The sequence below is a fragment of the Corythoichthys intestinalis genome, chromosome 4 (assembly GCF_030265065.1).
Source record: "Corythoichthys intestinalis isolate RoL2023-P3 chromosome 4, ASM3026506v1, whole genome shotgun sequence".
NCBI lineage: Eukaryota > Metazoa > Chordata > Actinopteri > Syngnathiformes > Syngnathidae > Corythoichthys > Corythoichthys intestinalis.
The window spans coordinates 1732206-1749679 of record NC_080398.1 but is presented as its reverse complement, the minus strand read 5'-3'; the positions used below and the strand labels follow the sequence as shown (position 1 = coordinate 1749679).

General features: G+C 40.3%; 1 protein-coding gene across 1 annotated transcript in view; it reads left to right on the top strand.

The window, feature by feature from the left end:
• Window positions 1-17474, top strand: part of LOC130914421 (sodium/hydrogen exchanger 1-like) — a 98776-nt gene that overhangs the window by 44231 nt on the left and 37071 nt on the right. The window contains exons 2-4 of the mRNA XM_057833592.1: window positions 3285-3757; window positions 3839-4089; window positions 15399-15616. Of these exons, the coding sequence (XP_057689575.1) occupies window positions 3285-3757; window positions 3839-4089; window positions 15399-15616 (942 nt within the window). The remainder of the gene's footprint in view (window positions 1-3284; window positions 3758-3838; window positions 4090-15398; window positions 15617-17474) is intronic.

Genomic DNA, 17474 nt, shown 5'->3' with positions numbered 1-17474 from the left:
GGACACAGGAAGTGTGTGTGCTTATGTTTGTTATGGTCCGAGTTGCGGAGCTGCAATAAACGCCGACTCAAATGAGTTCAAGAAACTAAATTCTGTGCTTTAGGAAGAGTGAAAAAAGCAAAATTTAACACAGACAAAATTTGGCCGATTAGAGTGAAGTATTACCGAAATAAATGGTGACGTCACGTACCGTAATGGTCGGCAACGGGTCGCCGCATACGTTTCTTCAACACAACGTGGCCGTGTCAATAAAAACAAAAATCGGTTTATATATATATATGTAGTATATATATATATATATTTCTGTCTCCATCCATGTACCCGTTTATAATGCGCACCATGATTTTACAAGTTGATTTTGGGGAAAAAAAGCGCGTGTTATATTCGGGAAATTACGGTAGATCAAAAGTGCAACTCTTTAGCATTCAGAAACACTAAAAGAAATAAATAAAAAATATTGTGGTGGTCAGTAAATGTTAATTTTATAGAGCAAGTGCAGGGAAATATATATGGAATCACTACATTCCACAGGTTATCAATAGGGTTGGGATCTGGGCTATTTGTAGGCCATGACATTGACTGGATGAGTCTTTCTCCAAGGAATGCTTTCACAGTTATAGCTCTGTGGCATGATGCATTGTCATCTTGGAAAATGACAAACATATTTTCAATTGAAGGGATAAGAAAGCTGTCTAAAATTTCAATGTAAATTTGTGCATTTATTGAAGATTTAACCACAGCCATGTCCCCAGTGCCTTTGCCTGACATGCAGCCCCATATCATCAAGGACTGAGGGAGTTTTGATGTCTTCTTCAGGCAATCATCTTTGTAAATCTCACTGGAACGGCACCAAACAAAAGTTCCAGCATCATCACCTTGTCAAGAGTCAAGAATCTGCATTGGACAAGGTGATGATGCTGGAACTTTTGTTTGGTGCTGTTCCAGTGAGACTTTAAATGGCCCAAAATTACCTAATTGCCTGGCATTGACTGCTACTGACAGCCATAGACGTTCAGTCCGTTTGAAGTGGGAGGGATGGCGCAGTTCAAATGGATTGGACGTCTACTAGTGATGAACTAATTCCAATTCACACTAGAAGCTTGTTTTTCTGTTAATTAGTTGTTTGTAGAATATCCTAGAATGATTTCCTGACCAATGTATTGATAATCATTGTATCGCCATATCGTCAGATCATCGTTATCGTGAGCTTTGTATTGCAAATCGTATCGTATCGTGAGGTACCAAGAGGTTCCCACTCCTAGAGGGTACACTGTTCAGTGTAGCGCCGTCACCCAGTTGTAATTTTATAAGACGACAAGAGACAACAAGCTAGCAGATTTTAAGTCCATACAACTAACTAACTACGTTTTTTTTATTGAAGTTGCCCTTATGTGTGTTGTACGACTGAGTATTGGGGCTATTGTTAGGGTAATGTAGTTAAATAAGGAGCTATGTACTTTCGTAACGTGTTGCCGCCTTCGTAACATTCAACAAAATTGAAAGCATCTTGTGTTTTAGATTCAGTTTTACAAATAAGGAGGTCCTTATTAATTTGCTCCATCTACGTCAAATTATACGTCGTCGCTCCCAGCTAAGGTACCTAGGCAGACTGCAGTTTTTGGAATATGTAAAAAGGTTGTCCGCCCGATTGCCTGCCTGAGTGGTCCACTGTCCGAAAAAGCCAAGGCAGCCCTGCCCTGCAAACACTCAAGATGCTAATTGGAGCAATCCAACCGTGTGGCTTTGCTAGTGCTTATGGGAATGACAAATGAGGACCTCAATGCTCACAAAAGATATGCCGATTAGGGTCAGATGACCCTTCTGTGGATACAAAAGTGGATTTGTATCAACTGATCCACCCTTGGTTGTTGTAGTGTTTTAAACCTGTCCTTATCAGCTGCTTGACACAGAGAATGAGAATCTGAGTGTCCTATTGGTCTGAACAGTTTTAATGTATCACATGGGAGTATGATATACTCCCATTGTGATTATTCATTGTTTCGTTTATGAGGTGAAAGCAGCGAGCAGGAAGGGGTTATGAACTTTCCTAGAGGTGATCAATGATAACTTCTTCTTCATCTGTTTTGCTTTGTGTTTTTTCGGCGTAATGTGGAGTTTTTAGTTTAGGCGCATTCCCTCTACCGCCCCCTGGAATGGAGGAAGACTAACTCCAACATGGATGTTTTTTTTTCTTTTTTTTTACTCAAGCGTATTTGCCATCTAACTGCGTGCTCCAAACCGTGATGCCCATACCGTCACAAGTACCTTTACACTCTTAACTCATTCACGCCCAGCCATTTTCACCAGAGCAAGGTCCTTCGCTCCCGGCCGTTTTACTGGATTTTGACTGATTTTGCAAGGTCCACAGAAAATTCTGTTCTATTGCTATATAAACATGGAATCCACCAAAAGACAGATTAGACTCTCTTCTTTCAGCAGAAAAAAGTTAGTTCATATCTTTTTCCATTCTTTAGAAATCAGCATTAGAAAATAGCTTAGTTTGAGCAATTTTCTGATGAGAAAACGGAGAAATTGAGCTTTTTGTAAAAGCATACATTTCAAACATAACTTTGACTTTAACACAGCTATTTTTTGCTTAAGTTACATCCCAAACATCTGAATGTTTTCCTTTTACAAAATATCATAAACAACAAGACAAATAGAGCTTTTGATAGCAAAGTAACAATTTATTTACACATAACTAACTGAGAGATGACGCTGATGTCGCCGCGACAGCCGGGTAAACTTTTTCCTCATCGCTGCCTGTCTCATAAAGATGGATTTTTTTGAGTCTCTGCGGGGTCTGCTCAGCGAGCAGCACGGACTCAACGGCATCTTCCACTGCACTGGTGGTCCCGGTCGTTCTGCTCGGTCGTCCAGCGCCTGGCATCCCGGGCGTCCTCTCGGTTGTTCTGCTTGGTCGTCCGCCGCCTGGCATCATTCTGCAGGCGCTCCGACCTTGCGGCCTGGCCTTTCGTTGCCGTTAAATCGGGTTGCAGGTCTTACCAAAATGCGCTACTGCCCTCCAGTGGCCAGTTTTATTGTTTTGAAATGGATTTTCAGCTTTGTGCTTTGGAGCTCAGTTGAATCAGAACCCAGAGATGTCTCTTATGAAAAAAAAAAACGTAAAAGACGTAGAAATACGTCTTTGGGACCCTGAAGCAATTAAAAATAGAACGTATTTATACGTTTTTGGGAGCAAATGAGTTAATTCCTATGTCGGTAAATCATCTTGATTCATAAAATGAAGTGACGTGAATAAACAAACACCACTGTCTTTTCAGGATTTCACCTCATTCCTCGCTTGCCTGGAATCGTGCCTGAAAGTTGCCTGCTCATTCTGGTGGGCTTGCTGGTGGGCGGACTTATCAAACTAGCTGGCCAGAAGGTGCCCCCGGTGCTGGACTCCAACTTGTTTTTCTTCTGTCTGCTTCCGCCCATCATCCTCGATGCCGGCTACTTCTTACCCATCCGCCCCTTCATGGAAAACCTGGGCACCATACTGATGTTCGCCGTGGTAGGCACGCTGTGGAACGCCTTCTTCATTGGTGGGCTACTGTACGCCGTCTGTCAGATCCAGCCCAACAACCCTTCGGACCTGCACTCGTTAGATATTCTGGCCTGCCTGCTGTTTGGCTCCATTATTTCCGCCGTGGACCCCGTAGCTGTGCTGGCCGTGTTTGAGGAGATTCATATAAATGAGCTGCTGCACATCCTGGTGTTTGGCGAGTCGTTGCTCAACGACGCCGTCACTGTGGTGAGTCATTTTATACAATTACATTCTATTTTTTACCTTTCATTGGTCATTTTATGAACGAGATGCCGACTTTATGTTTAGGTGCTGTACCACCTCTTCGAAGAGTTCTCAACTGTGGGCAAGGTGACGGTGCTCGACGGCGTGCTGGGCGTCATTTCCTTCTTAGTGGTGGCATTGGGCGGTGTCCTGGTGGGCGCGATTTACGGCATCCTGGCGGCGTTCACGTCACGCTTCACGTCGCACACACGCGTCATCGAGCCACTTTTTGTGTTCGTGTACAGCTACATGGCCTACCTGTCGGCCGAGATGTTCCACCTGTCGGGCATTATGGCGTAAGTTTTGAAAAAAATATTACTTTGAATTGTCCCCTCTTTAAAATACCATGTGTTCATGTAATTTGTGTGGTTTTGTGTGTGTTAGTGCAACAATTAATTGACTAATCGATGCGCAAATTAATCGATAATTAGCTATTTTGATAACTAATTAATCCTTTACGACCATCTTCACGTTAAACTTAACTGAATTCTTGAAATTATAACATATATATATATAACTTCTCAGTTGTAAATATCAGATTTCTTCATTGTAGTTTTGTTAAGTCAAAGTTGCACATGAACAAAAATCTTTTATTTTCTGACATCTTGCAGTTTAAACTAGCTTCTTAATGAGGCTGCAATAACTAATCGATTAAATCGATTAAAATCGAATAATAAATTAGTTGCCAAGGAATTTGATAATCGATTTTTGCCGCCAGCTGTGAGCAGTCCAGTTTGGGTCCCTGTTTGTGTGTAATGTGAGGCTGCGAGCGTGCATGCCATTGATTAGAGCAAGAGAGAGGGAGAGTTCGCTGCTACACTCAGGTTGGGTTGCTGGATCAATAATATTACAAAATGTTGAGAGTTACATTGTCTTTCATGTTGGTCCTATGTGCCTTTGTCAGAGGTGAATAAATGAAGCCATTGCATTGTTTGTATTCTTTGTTAACGAGATGTTACGACTTATCAAGGAGCGCTAAACTAGTTAGCGATTATGCTAATCAGTAGAGGTGTGTCATCTAAAGCACCCTATGATTTGATTTAATTACAATTCAGGGCGCTACCATTCGATTATTGAACGATTACGATGATCACGATTTTTGATGCCCCCCCCCCCCCCCCGCCCCCGCCCCCACACACACATACAAACACCTTTCAGGATTTCTTTTTTTCTTACTCTGTGTCTACTTTATACTTTTAAGCAAGGTATATTTGGCATGTCTGTTACGTTTTTATTTCAATCGCCTAATGATCCAGCAGGAACAATGGAAACATGCCCATAGAACACAAAACTGACCTTAAGCCCTCTTTTCCACAAGAAGGTGCAAAAACATTAGCTGTTTCAAAGGCAGTGCTTTCAACAATACAATAAAATTTACACTGGTGGAATGGATTCCACATTTTCTGAAGAACCAAAGTGCCTTTAGAAATGAGACTTTTTAACCAACTTTGTTTTCAGATTTCTGTACTATTTCGCATGTTTGTAGTGTTACTGTACGTAATCCTGGTTTTACACGTTCTGCATATGGAGTAACTTTTCTACAAACAACGCACAAATCGACATGGAAATATAAGTTAGCAAATTCGCCAATTAGCTTAGCGCTCGGCGCTAACTGTTAACATTTCAAAAACAACAACAACTAGGCCTGCAAGCAGGACTGAACGGGCCCTCGCAATCTAGCGCAACTCGGACGTCACGCAACTCGGACTGTGTGCAGGTCAGGGTGGTGGCAGATCCTCCTCTCTAATCATCTCATTAGAACCTAAGATGCTCGAAAGTAGCCTATATACATTCCCACACCCAAGAGATAAAAACCCCTATTGGAGAGAGTACTACAAAAAAGGAGCCACTACTGAGCTGTGCAGCCAAGCCCTTATTCAAAACCCAAAACTAATCTTCTAAGTGGGCCAATTCGACCAAGTGTGCCAAATATTGTGGCTCTATAAGCTGCCTGAGTCTCTGAAAAAAAATATTTCCTTTAAATGGCGAACAAAGGGTCGTCACGGCAACAGACAGAGACACGTGGACATGGGCCGTAAATAAGTATTTTAATAGGTCTTGAAACTACAATGACCAACCTGAAAAGAACTGAACATGTATTGGAAAAACGAGTGACTTTCTATTGCCACTAGTTGGCGCTGTAGGTTTGATGCAAATGACCCCTACAAGGCCCTTCAGGGTATGACTCTCAACAAGCACGGGAAGTTTGGCGCAGATGTGTTGTATATCTGCCGAGTTATGACTGTTCAAAGTTTTTGGAGAGAAAAATTGTTGACAGTCATTTTCACTTTCCTGTTTGGACCCCTCCGCTTCAACGAAACTTCAATATTTTTCATCAGGCACCTGAAGACAGGTCTTAAGGCTTCCCTTATGCAGCTTTGAGGTAGATTGATTTTTTCCCTTTAGAGGAGGAGTGTGTCCCGTAAAAAAAGGGCATTTCCTGTTCCCACTAGGAGGCGCCAAGCACAAATGGTAAATTTTCAATCCAGTCCTGCTCAGGCTGGTATACCTCACACACATGCCAGATTTAAAATAGATTGAACGTTGTATGAGGGAGTTATCAGTCATTTTCCGAATTCGGTGTTTTGGCGAAAAAATGGCCGACTTTGGCACCCTGCCCAGGTCAGGCCCGTGAATGAAAACACACCATTTTGATAATTTAAGATTTCATATGCCTCATGAACAGTCTCGCCAATTTTGAGAATGATCAAACTAATTCCCTAGGTGCCAAGGTGTAAAATGTGCACACTGTACATCGATAAAAATTTCACATTCAATCCAAAATACCCGATTTCCTGTTGGGTTTGGAATATGCATGAAAGAGACTTTTTGGAGCAGTTTTGTACAAGGTATCGACTCCCCAAATTTCATCACTCTCTGTTGAAAAAACCTAATAGGAAACGCCTTTTTGAAAAATTCAAGGGGGCGCCACTGAGGCATTTTGCTACATTTTTTCGTAACATTGCAAGATTATCGAACGTTATGCAAAGCCACATGTATGTCCAAATTTTTGTGAGTTTTCGTGCATGTTCAAGCCTCCAAATGTAAACTCCTACTGTGAACCGATAAAAATTTCACATTCGATCCAAAATACCCGATTTCCTGTTGGATTTGGAATACGGGTTCATGAGACTTTTTGGAGCAGTTTTGCACAAGGTATCGACTCCCCAAATTTCATCACTCTACGTTGAAAAAACCTAATAGGAAACGCCTTTTTGAAAAATTCAAGGGGGCGCCACTGAGGCATTTTGCTACATTTTTTCGTAACATTGCAAGATTATCGAACATTATCTAAAGCCGCATGTATGTGCAAATTTTTACGAGTTTTTGTGCATATTCAAGCCTCCAAATGTAAACTCCTACTGTGAACCCATGAAAATTTCACATTCGATCCAAAATACCCGATTTCCTGTTGGATTTGGAATATGGGTGCAAGAGACTTTTTGGCGCAGTTTTGCATAAGGTATCTACTCCCCAAATTTCCTTGCTCTATGTTGAAAAAACCCAATAGGAAAGGCCTTTTTTAAAACTTCTTTCTGTCGCCACTAGTTGGCACTGTAGAGTTGATGCAAATGACCCCTACAAGAACCTTCAGGGTATGACTCTCAACAAACACGGGAAGTTTGGCGCAGATATGTTGTATATCTGCCGAGTTATGACTGTTCAAAGTTTTTTGCGTGACAAATTGTTGACGTTCATTTTCACTTTCCTGTTTGGACCCCTCCGCCTCAACGAAACCTCAATATTTTTCATCAGGCACCTGAACACAGGTCTTAAGGCTCCCCTGATGCAGGTTTGAGGTCAACAGATTTTTTTCCCTTGGAGGAGGAACCTGTCTCGTAAAAAAAGGCATTTCCTGTTCTCACTAGAGGGCGCTAGACCTAATGGGTAATATTTCAATGCACTCGTGTTAAGGGTGGGATACCACACATACATGCCAAATATGAAAAAGATTGAACGTTGTGTCAAGGAACTACAAGTCATTTACTGAATTTGTCATTTTGCCGAAAAAATGGTCGACTTTGGCACCACGCCTAGGTCAGACCCGTGAATGAAAACGCACCATTTTCAAAACTTAAGATTTCATATGTCTCCTGAACAGTCTCACCAATTTTGAAGATGATCCAACTAACTCCCTCGGCGAAAAGGTCTCAAATGTGCACCCTGTAAATCGATAAAAATTTCATATTTGATCCAAAATAACCGATTTCCTGTTGGGTTTGGAATATGCGTGTAAATGCTTTTTTGGAGCGGTTTTGGACAAGGTATAGACCCCCCAAATTTCATTGCTCTACGCTGACAGACCCTAATGTTATAGGCCAATTTTAAAATTTCAAGGGGGCGCCACTGAGCCATTTTGTTATATTTTTTTGCAACGTTGCAAAATTATCGAAATTTACAATTTTCCGGACGTATGTGCAAATTTTGGTGACTTTTCGTGCATGTTGAGGCCTCCAAATTGGCCGTTTTCATTTGCCCTGAAAAAAAAATAAATAAATAAAAAAAAAAAAAATAATCCTTTGCAAAACAATAGGGCCTTCGCACGTCTAGTGCTCGGGCCCTAATAAAGGTATAAACAGTACAAGAGGGTTCGTGTACTCACCTCTTAAAGACACACATGGGACTTAGCAACACACTCAGGACATTTTTCAATTAACATGACTTAAAACTACTGGTGGACAACTGAAAGGCAAGGAGCAGTAAACTATCCATCATCCCCTCTCGCTCTAAAAAATAAGTTGCGCATAGAAGAGAACTGAAAGCGCGACCACCAAGAGCTTGCCTGTCTCATACACAAATTTACTTTCGAGTCTTTTGTACAGGAGTAAATCTCTCACTCAGTAACTTCCGCTGCCACCATCCTCACATTGTGCGTCCCTTAAGCTGTCCGGGCGGCAGATGTGTCTTGAATTTCGTTCCGCTAGCAGCGTCTGTCATTGTTATTAGGCAAAATCATCGTTTTTGAACATTTATGAATGGTAATCGTATCGTCACGTGTCGAATCTCAATGAATGTAATAATCGATGTATTGGCACACCGCTACTAATCAGTGTCCTAAGCGTCGTGTGTTTTGGTAAGGCATATTGGCATTTGAGTTATTGTTAGATTGTAAAGTTTTTTTATAAAGAAACCACACACATAAACCCATTCATATAATAGCTTAGAGTCCCATTCAAACTGTAAATTGTCATACAACAGAGTGTGCTTTGAAATTGGATTTGTCTTCATTGTGACTTACGACATGCCTAAAACAACTTCAAGTTAAACTGTGAAGGTAAATGGAAAAAGTGACGTTTATCCGATTAATCTTTAATTAATTGGCAGCAGGGGTGAAAGTGGACGGGAACGGTCAGGAATGCAGTTCCGGTATAAGATTCAGGGCTGAAACGCAGTTCCGGTATAAGATTCAGGGCAGGAACGCTGTTCCGGTATACGCTGCTTTGATTCCGAAAATATGACGACAACTGTCAAAAAGCTATGTAAAAAAAAGAAAAATATAAAGCTGCCACACATGCATTTCATCTCCAAGAACAAAACAATCTACCAACATCAGATTTACATACACAAGTGTCAACAACAAGCATAATAAAGTGCTGTGTAGGGTAATCCGTTTCCACCGATATTTATTATTTATTTTATTCCACGGATGGCATGGAGGTTTCCCCAGTCTGACGAATCCACGAGGCAAAGCAAAACGCCTGGACTGATTTATCCATTCAATTGGCTGACATACTGACATGTGATCACCATAGATCAGGGGTGTCCAAACTTTTTGCAAAGGGGGCCAGATTTGGTGTGGTAAAAATTGGGGGGCCGACCTTGGCTGACGTTCTTTACGTAGAACAATATATTTAAGCACATTTTAGCAAGCCATTCTGTGTGTCACATTTGCTTTATTATGTTTTCTTTTTTTTATTAATGATTTCAACAATCTCGCAACTAGCCTTTGTGACGTTCTCTTTTGACTCTCAGGATCTTGCGAAATACTGCTGCTGTGAAATTAAACTAGCTTCAAGTTGCTTCAATTTCTCGTTGCATATCTTCCCTGTAATCTTGACGTACATGTCAGCGTGTCTTGTTTGGTAATATCGCCTCACATTGAACTCTTTAAAAACAGCAACTGTCGCTTTGCAAATGAGGCAGACACAGTTGTTGCGTATTTTAGTGAAGAAATAGTCCAATTTCCACCTATTCTTGAAGCGTCGGCCGTTGCAGTCAACTTTTTTGTTGTTGTTGATTGTTGCCATTTTAGAAAATTGGTCAAGGGTCACACGGGGTAATGTTGCCTAGACGGCTGCTGCCTTTTAGTGGGTAAATGAGGAGCAGCATTTAATGTGTAAGCAGAACTGCTGACAAATTTAATAAGTCTGTGTGTGGGCCAGACATTATTGATCTTATGACAGAGGCTGGGGGCAGGATGGAATTTGACCACGGGCCGCATTTGGCCCCCGAGCCGCACTTTGGACATCTCTGCCATAGATAGTTAGCTCTGATTGGTTCAGATGTGCAATTTTTCTGAAAAAGCAAAAAAAAAAAAAAGGGGGCAATGCAACAGAAAATGGATCACATCTTTAAGAGCAAGGAAAGAGCTAAGGTGGCTTATTTATCATATTTCTTTTTATTTGCTCTGATGGAGAGGTTCAGAACATCTTAGCTGTCAATGTGCACTTTGGGCTTATATTTGTTAATTTGTGTTAGGCTACCTATTCATTTCCTTATGATATAAAAAAGTAAATGTTTGCGCGATTTTCAAAATATATTCCATTTCACGCGACATAATAGAAGTCATTTGTACTTATTTTTTATGAATGTATGTTACATAATGAGAGAAAATAAAAATTAGGAGATGGAAGTTATAGGGGTTATAGCTGTTTTTGTTAACTTTTATTTTGCAAATCATTGAAAAAATACAATTTAGAATGAAAATCAGTGTTTGTATGTGTTATAGAAATAACTGACCAAAACAGTTTCCTTTGCATTTGCAGTAGTTTTGACACCCCCCCCCCCCCCCCCCCCCAAAATAAAAAAATAAAATAAAATTCTGGCTCCGTGGCGACTTTCACGTCGGGGAGTTCCAGCAAGAAATTCTTACCACTTTCACCCCTGATTGACAGATTATAAAAATAATCGTTATTTGCAGCCCTAGTTACGTCACATAACTAGTGGCACATACTTGCAACTGTGTGCTCTCGTCTCTTCGAATTAGTCCAGCTGTTTCTTTGACGTCTCTCTTTGTATAATTTCTAGATCTTGATCAGTCCCTCAGCGTACTTATCATAGGTCTAATGTGACCTTGATCCCGCCAGGAAAAAATCCAATGCGGCTGCTCCGGCTCGACTTTTTAGTTTTGTGAGGTGTAAATTGTGGAGTGCCATGGGATTTATAGGCTTTTGCAGCGTTCTCGTAAGTGTTCCACTTTGTATTTAAGCTCCCTCCAGCGAGCAGATAACTCATTCCTTTTTCTTCATGTTGAGGAGATAGGCTTACAAAAGGGGGGAAATGGTTTTGCTTGTGTAATAGGAACCACCCCCTCAGAATTTCTACAGTAGGGGGAATCCAGTGTACAGCTTTCCTTACAATGAGAGCTTTAGGCGTTGCTGGGGTGCAAATTATTCAGAATTCTCTGAAAATGTGATTCATTGCGGATGGCCCATCAATTATGCTAACAATGATCTAGAACAGGGTGTCAATTGTCGCCAGCCACATTGTAATTATGATTTTTGCCAACTAGAGCTGCCATGATTACTTGACCAACCAACAAATCGATGATTAACTTAACTATTTTGATAGTCGATTTTACATTGAGTTATGAAGGATTGCTTTTTAACACACTAAATATAATCAATCAGGGAATAGTATCATTTCTCGTATTTACTGTTTGACTGTTGGTATTACTCTAACACACCCAATATAAAATAAATAGCATTTATACCATAGTTTAAAAAAACAAGCAGAATATAGGGCATAAGAGATAATCAACGCCTTCTTATCACGGAAGCCCAGCGCGTGCGTCATGCAACTGACGCACAAACTCTTGCAATCAGTTCTCCCTGACAGTCCAGAACAAATGACGGGAAGCTCTGTCCCAACACAAGGAACACAGGAGAACGCCCGATATCCAACTGATAAGACTGCTGACAAGACTCCAAGAGTAGGGATGGGAATTGATAACATTTTCACGATTCTGATTCCATTATCAATATTGCTTAACGATTCGATTCTTTATCGTTTCCCTAATCGATTCTAATTTGGACTAATGTATGAGGTTGTGGATTCAGTATGTTTTATGGTTCATTCGCCTCAGGTTGTCGGTTAGAACACAAGGAGCGGAGAGTGGAGTTGGTCTTTGGCACTTTTAATCCAACTTGGCAACAGGCACAACTATATACAGGCAATGGCACTTGATATGACAATCACTCAATGAGCAGATGAGAGCATGCGTGGCAAGATGTTGATGTATGTGTGTGTGGAAGACTGGAATGTGTGGGTATATGTGTGGTTCTGAAAGGAAAGAAAATGGCAACGGTCACTCGGTAACGACTCTCTCTCTTCAGATTACACGAAATGAAAAGTGTTTCCATGAGCAGATATGTAGCTGTGGTTGCCGATTCGAACGTGCATAACATGCGTAAGTTTCGAGCTGCAAATCATGCTGGGTGGAATCTATGAGATAATCGTTACATAAATTGCCAAACGATTCCATGGAATCGAAACACACGGGACCGGTTCTCTATAAGAACCGGTTCTCGATTCTCACCCCTTTAACGCTGAGGTGTCAAAATCCACAACCATCGTTGCCCGGACAACAGTAACTCTCAAATCTTCCTGTCCAATCCACAAACAGACAATAATCCTAAACACACCCTTCTTCTTGCCCACAGCCTGCCCCTCTAGAGCCTTTAAAAGACAATGTTTAACTAAGCGTTTTTTCTCGGGAACCTTTTGTCGACGTGTGATAGGGTGATCTTGCCTCCTCGCTTGAGTGTTTCTGTTTCACCTTTTTGTTGATCGCTGTCAACCTGAATAAATCGTCAACTTGTTTTCGGTGAGCCTTCTTTAAACCTTTGAAAATGGAGCCAGTACAAAGGGTTAAGACTAAGGTGAACACGCGGCTGGCTAGAAGGTCAGATTCCTTCAGTCAGTGCGTTGTTTTACCTAAAAGTTGTATAATTTTAAAGTTGAATAATTTTACTCAACATTTTCGAATTTCTTTTTATGACGTGATGCTGACAAATTGTTCTTAGCTCCTCTGTTCGGTGTCTAATTTACCCCCTGACTCAAAATCAATAATCAAATCTAGCAAGACCTATCGACACTTATCATGTAGATGTATGAAATGGCTGGAAAAAAACTGAACAAGAGGTTATCAACCTATGACTCTTTGCCTTTGCATGTAAAACGCATAATTTTGACCCGCATCTTGTCAGGAGACTTCTGTGGCCGGAAGATTTAGCAATGTGCAATATGCCCTGGGATGTCAAGGCCAATGTTTGATGCTCGACTCCAAGGTTGTTCTTATCCTCTCTTCCCCAAATCCATTCCTGGATTTGTCACAGTGTTTTATCTCTTTATAAAGGGACAAGTTATCAATTTAAATCCCCTGCTTCCTTTCCCTGGCTCCAACGTGGTCGAGCAGCTGCAAAGGCGTATTAAAGGAACCTTTGATGGATTTTATTTTATTTTTGGCGCCTTGCTTTTGACATAGCATGACGGTAGACTTTTAACAGGGACGTGGCAAGCGGCAGATGAGATCGCACTTGAGAAATAGGGCGTTGTGGAACTCGAGACTGGTAACTGGAGCTTTCATTTAGCGGCTGGAGTAACAACACATGTATTTATTATAGTGGCGGGGAGTGCTCTCCTGCTGTAGGTAAATTTGAGGGCAACCATTGAAGCATTTGCCTGGCTGTGCATTAGTTCTTTATGCTGCAGTGTTATACAGTAATCGCTCACTACTTCGCGCTTTAAACTTCGCGCCCTCGGTCCATCGCAGATTTTATTTTTCTCAATTAAAAAATAAATAAATAAATACATATGAGCTGTACGAGCCGATCGCGTAGTCTCTCCCTCCCTCCCTTTCCCTGCTCTTTGTTGGTCAGGCAGTGCACTGGACTTGCTTATTAAAGTTAACAATGATTGACAGACGGTTAAGATGATTGACAGACGGTTGATGTTTGATCTTGCCAGAGACGCTTACTTCAAAGCTTTGCATGCGTCAATCATCTTTTAACTAGTTAAACAGTTGCTGTGGCACCTCATTGCGTGTAAGTAAGCAACCTGAGCAGATTTGAGTGGACTCACTCAATGAAGCTTTTAATGAAGTCAAGCATTTTTTTACTTTATTCTTGTTTAAAAATAATTCGGTGGGACATGGAACGTTTTTAAAACTTATCATAATTATTACATTTGAATTGCTTAAAAAACATTTGTTAAAATATATATATGGCGGAAAATACAGACAAGGCTGAAAAAGCTGAGCTTGCACACCTCTTTAAAATAAGCTGTTGTATTTTAAGCCAAAAGAACAGCTGTTTGCAGTTGTTTTTGACATGTTGCTGTTTTCTTTTAACATATGACAAAAATGGCTTTTGGCATATAGCAGTTATGGCAGTTGTTTTGACATATGCCTTATGCTCAAAACCATTTTGCCGTACAAAAAAAAAACAGCCATCTGCCAAAAGGCATTTTGCCATATGTCAATGCCCCTTTTTGTTCTTGGCCCTGCTGCATATTTTTCTATCATTTCCATCTTAATTTCAATGCCGAGCGTGACCTTTTTACTTTTTTCACCATCTGCACTGACATTCTTCGGACCCATGTTGATTTCTCCCACAAAAAAATCTTCCGTGTGTCCTTCTTTGGAAATACAATGAAATTGCGTCGTATTTCGAGCATGTCATCATATGTCGAGACAAATGACGAGTCCAATTTTCGGTCTGATGTCGAAAGGATCATATGTCGATGCGATCGTATGTCGAAGTACCACTGTATCACCATTTAGATATATTTTCACACCCGTAGTCCGCAATCCATATACATGGACATCACATTTTGCGTCATGTAGGCAACAATAATAACTGGTATACAAGTGTAACCTTCATATTCATATTAAAATGAGTAATAAGTGAAGCACACTGTGGTTATGGTCGCTGATAATTTGATGGTATTTTGCTGATTACGATCCATTGACAAAATTAGATGTTTAATTCATTTAAACTGAGGGGACTGGCTGTGGAATGCTCGTCTGTCCAATTTGGCTGACAGCGACTATCGTTATTATGCTATGCTTTTAAAGTTTGTGCTATGCTTTTACATAGCCTCCTGGATCCCTTTTATATACAGTACAGCAATCTTCTAACTCCCTAAACCTGGATTAAATGGTATTATATCAATACAATGTGGTTATGGTAAGTCGACCAGTCTTCCCGAACAGCTATTCAAGTCAACTGGTGAAAATTCTTCTAGTTTTTATCACGCAAACTCCCATATAGTCACAGTGATAGTTTTTTATCCAATATCGTTCAGCACTAGCGTCTAGTGCTGTTAATGGCAGCCAATGAGTTATGAATGCCCTAAGAGTTAATGGTACTGTGCTGCTTTCCAGATTGATAGCATGCGGGGCGGTGATGCGGCCATACGTGGAAGCCAACATCTCCCACAAGTCGCACACTACCATCAAGTACTTCCTGAAGATGTGGAGCAGTGTGAGCGAGACGTTGATTTTCATCTTCCTGGGCGTGGCCACTGTAGATGGCAAGCACCATTGGAATTGGACGTTTGTCACTGTTACCGTCATTCTGTGCTTGGTGGCACGGGTCATAGGTAGGTCTGCATTTCATTGTTTTAAATGGTACAGTTTTAGAAAAAATATATACACATATTTTCATATTTATTTTCAATCAAGTTTTAATGGAATATTCACAATGTGCAATATTTAATATTTGCAAACTTAAAAAAAAAAACAATGTAACAACTGTAGAGCTGAAACGAGTACTCGAGCAACTCGAGTAACTCGAGTTTAAAAACTGATCCAAGTAATTTTATTCACCTCGAGTAATCATTTATTTTGACAGCTCTAAGCATTACGTTTTGCTCGGACTACTTTTAATGCCGGACAGCGCGCTGTCACGTGCGGAGAGGAAGAAGGGGGAAAAAAAAAAACTTACTGCAGCCGACAGCCGCCACAAACGACGCCGACATTGCTAAATACTAGCCCGCACGATGCTACGTTGGTACAGGTAGAGTCTCATGCGTCTCATAGAGATCACATGTATGTTGAACTAGATGCTAAATGACAGACTCGGCCGCGTCTGGGCAGCTTTCGTAAACAGCCGCCATCTTAAAGCAGTACAGCGCTAAGCGCTAATAAAGAGCGCTAAGCGCTAATAAATAAGATTAACGTTACTGTTCTGAAGTAACGTTAGCCCTGCGGAGGGCTAGGTTTCTATTAATTATGACCACTGTCGATGCTTGGCTAACGTGTCTTACATACAGGCTTTAACATAACATAGCATTGTGGAGTGATGAGGGTGTAAAATAAAAACTTAATCATGCTAACTATCAATTTTAGCTCAGTAGTGATTGCTGGATAAAACACCAAGTAGCACTGGTGCTAATGTGCTCCAATACAGCCTGTATCATACATTTATTTTGAACACTGCAAAAACTCAAAATCCTATCAGGACTTGCAGTTTAGACTAACTTAAAACTTAACTAGAACTTAAAAATGGCTTGACACAAAGAGAAATTCAATTGAAAGACGTGGGAAAAAATCCAAACTTTTAAGTGATGTGTGTTATCAAGCGTAACGGCATTTTTAGGTAAGATATATATATATATTTTTTTGTAATAAGATCTAAAGTTTTTTGAGTGAAAGCAGTGAATTAGTCTTTTTTTTTTTTTTTTTTTAATTCTAGTTACATCTGAGATGCAATTGTTGGCTTTTTTCAACAATATACATCAAAAATAAAGACATTGATTGACTGAAAATGGTTCAAAATTAGATGAAATGTCTTGTTTTCTCATGCATATTTATAATTGCTCTTCACCTAAAAATATATTTGTTTTATCCGATTACTCGATTAATCGATAGAATTTTCAGTCGATTACTCGATTACTAAAATATTCGATAGCTGCAGCCCTAAACAACTGCACAAACAATCAAACTCTTTCTCATGGAATACAGTTTTGAATAATTGGTTGTTTTTGGCAAAACAACAACAACAAAAAACAATTAAATTGTTTTTTTTTATTATTATTCACAATTTTAAAAAATGATTCATAAAACTGGTTTAACGCCAAAGCCTAAAGTCATGTTGATAAAATTAAAATTCTTATTCAAATAAAATGGTCCTACTCAGAAATTGCACATAATTCTGCAAACATCTGAGCATTTATCTTGAAGTGTAGCCAATATTTTTCAAAGATCAACTGAAAATATTAGTCTGGGTGTAGTGCAGAGCAAATAAAAGTTCAATGCCACTATAAATAATGATTCCGCCGCATATTTTAACTTTGTGTAGTACATTTCTTTGATGCAAGATTGCCCTTCAGTCGCCCTCTGGTTTCCCTGAAGCCATTTCAATACTCAAAAAGCAGGGGTAGACAATAAGGGAAATTAGCCTTCACTAGCCCCACTATCAAAACCACTGGTCAACGCGTCAGTTATTGAACCCAATAA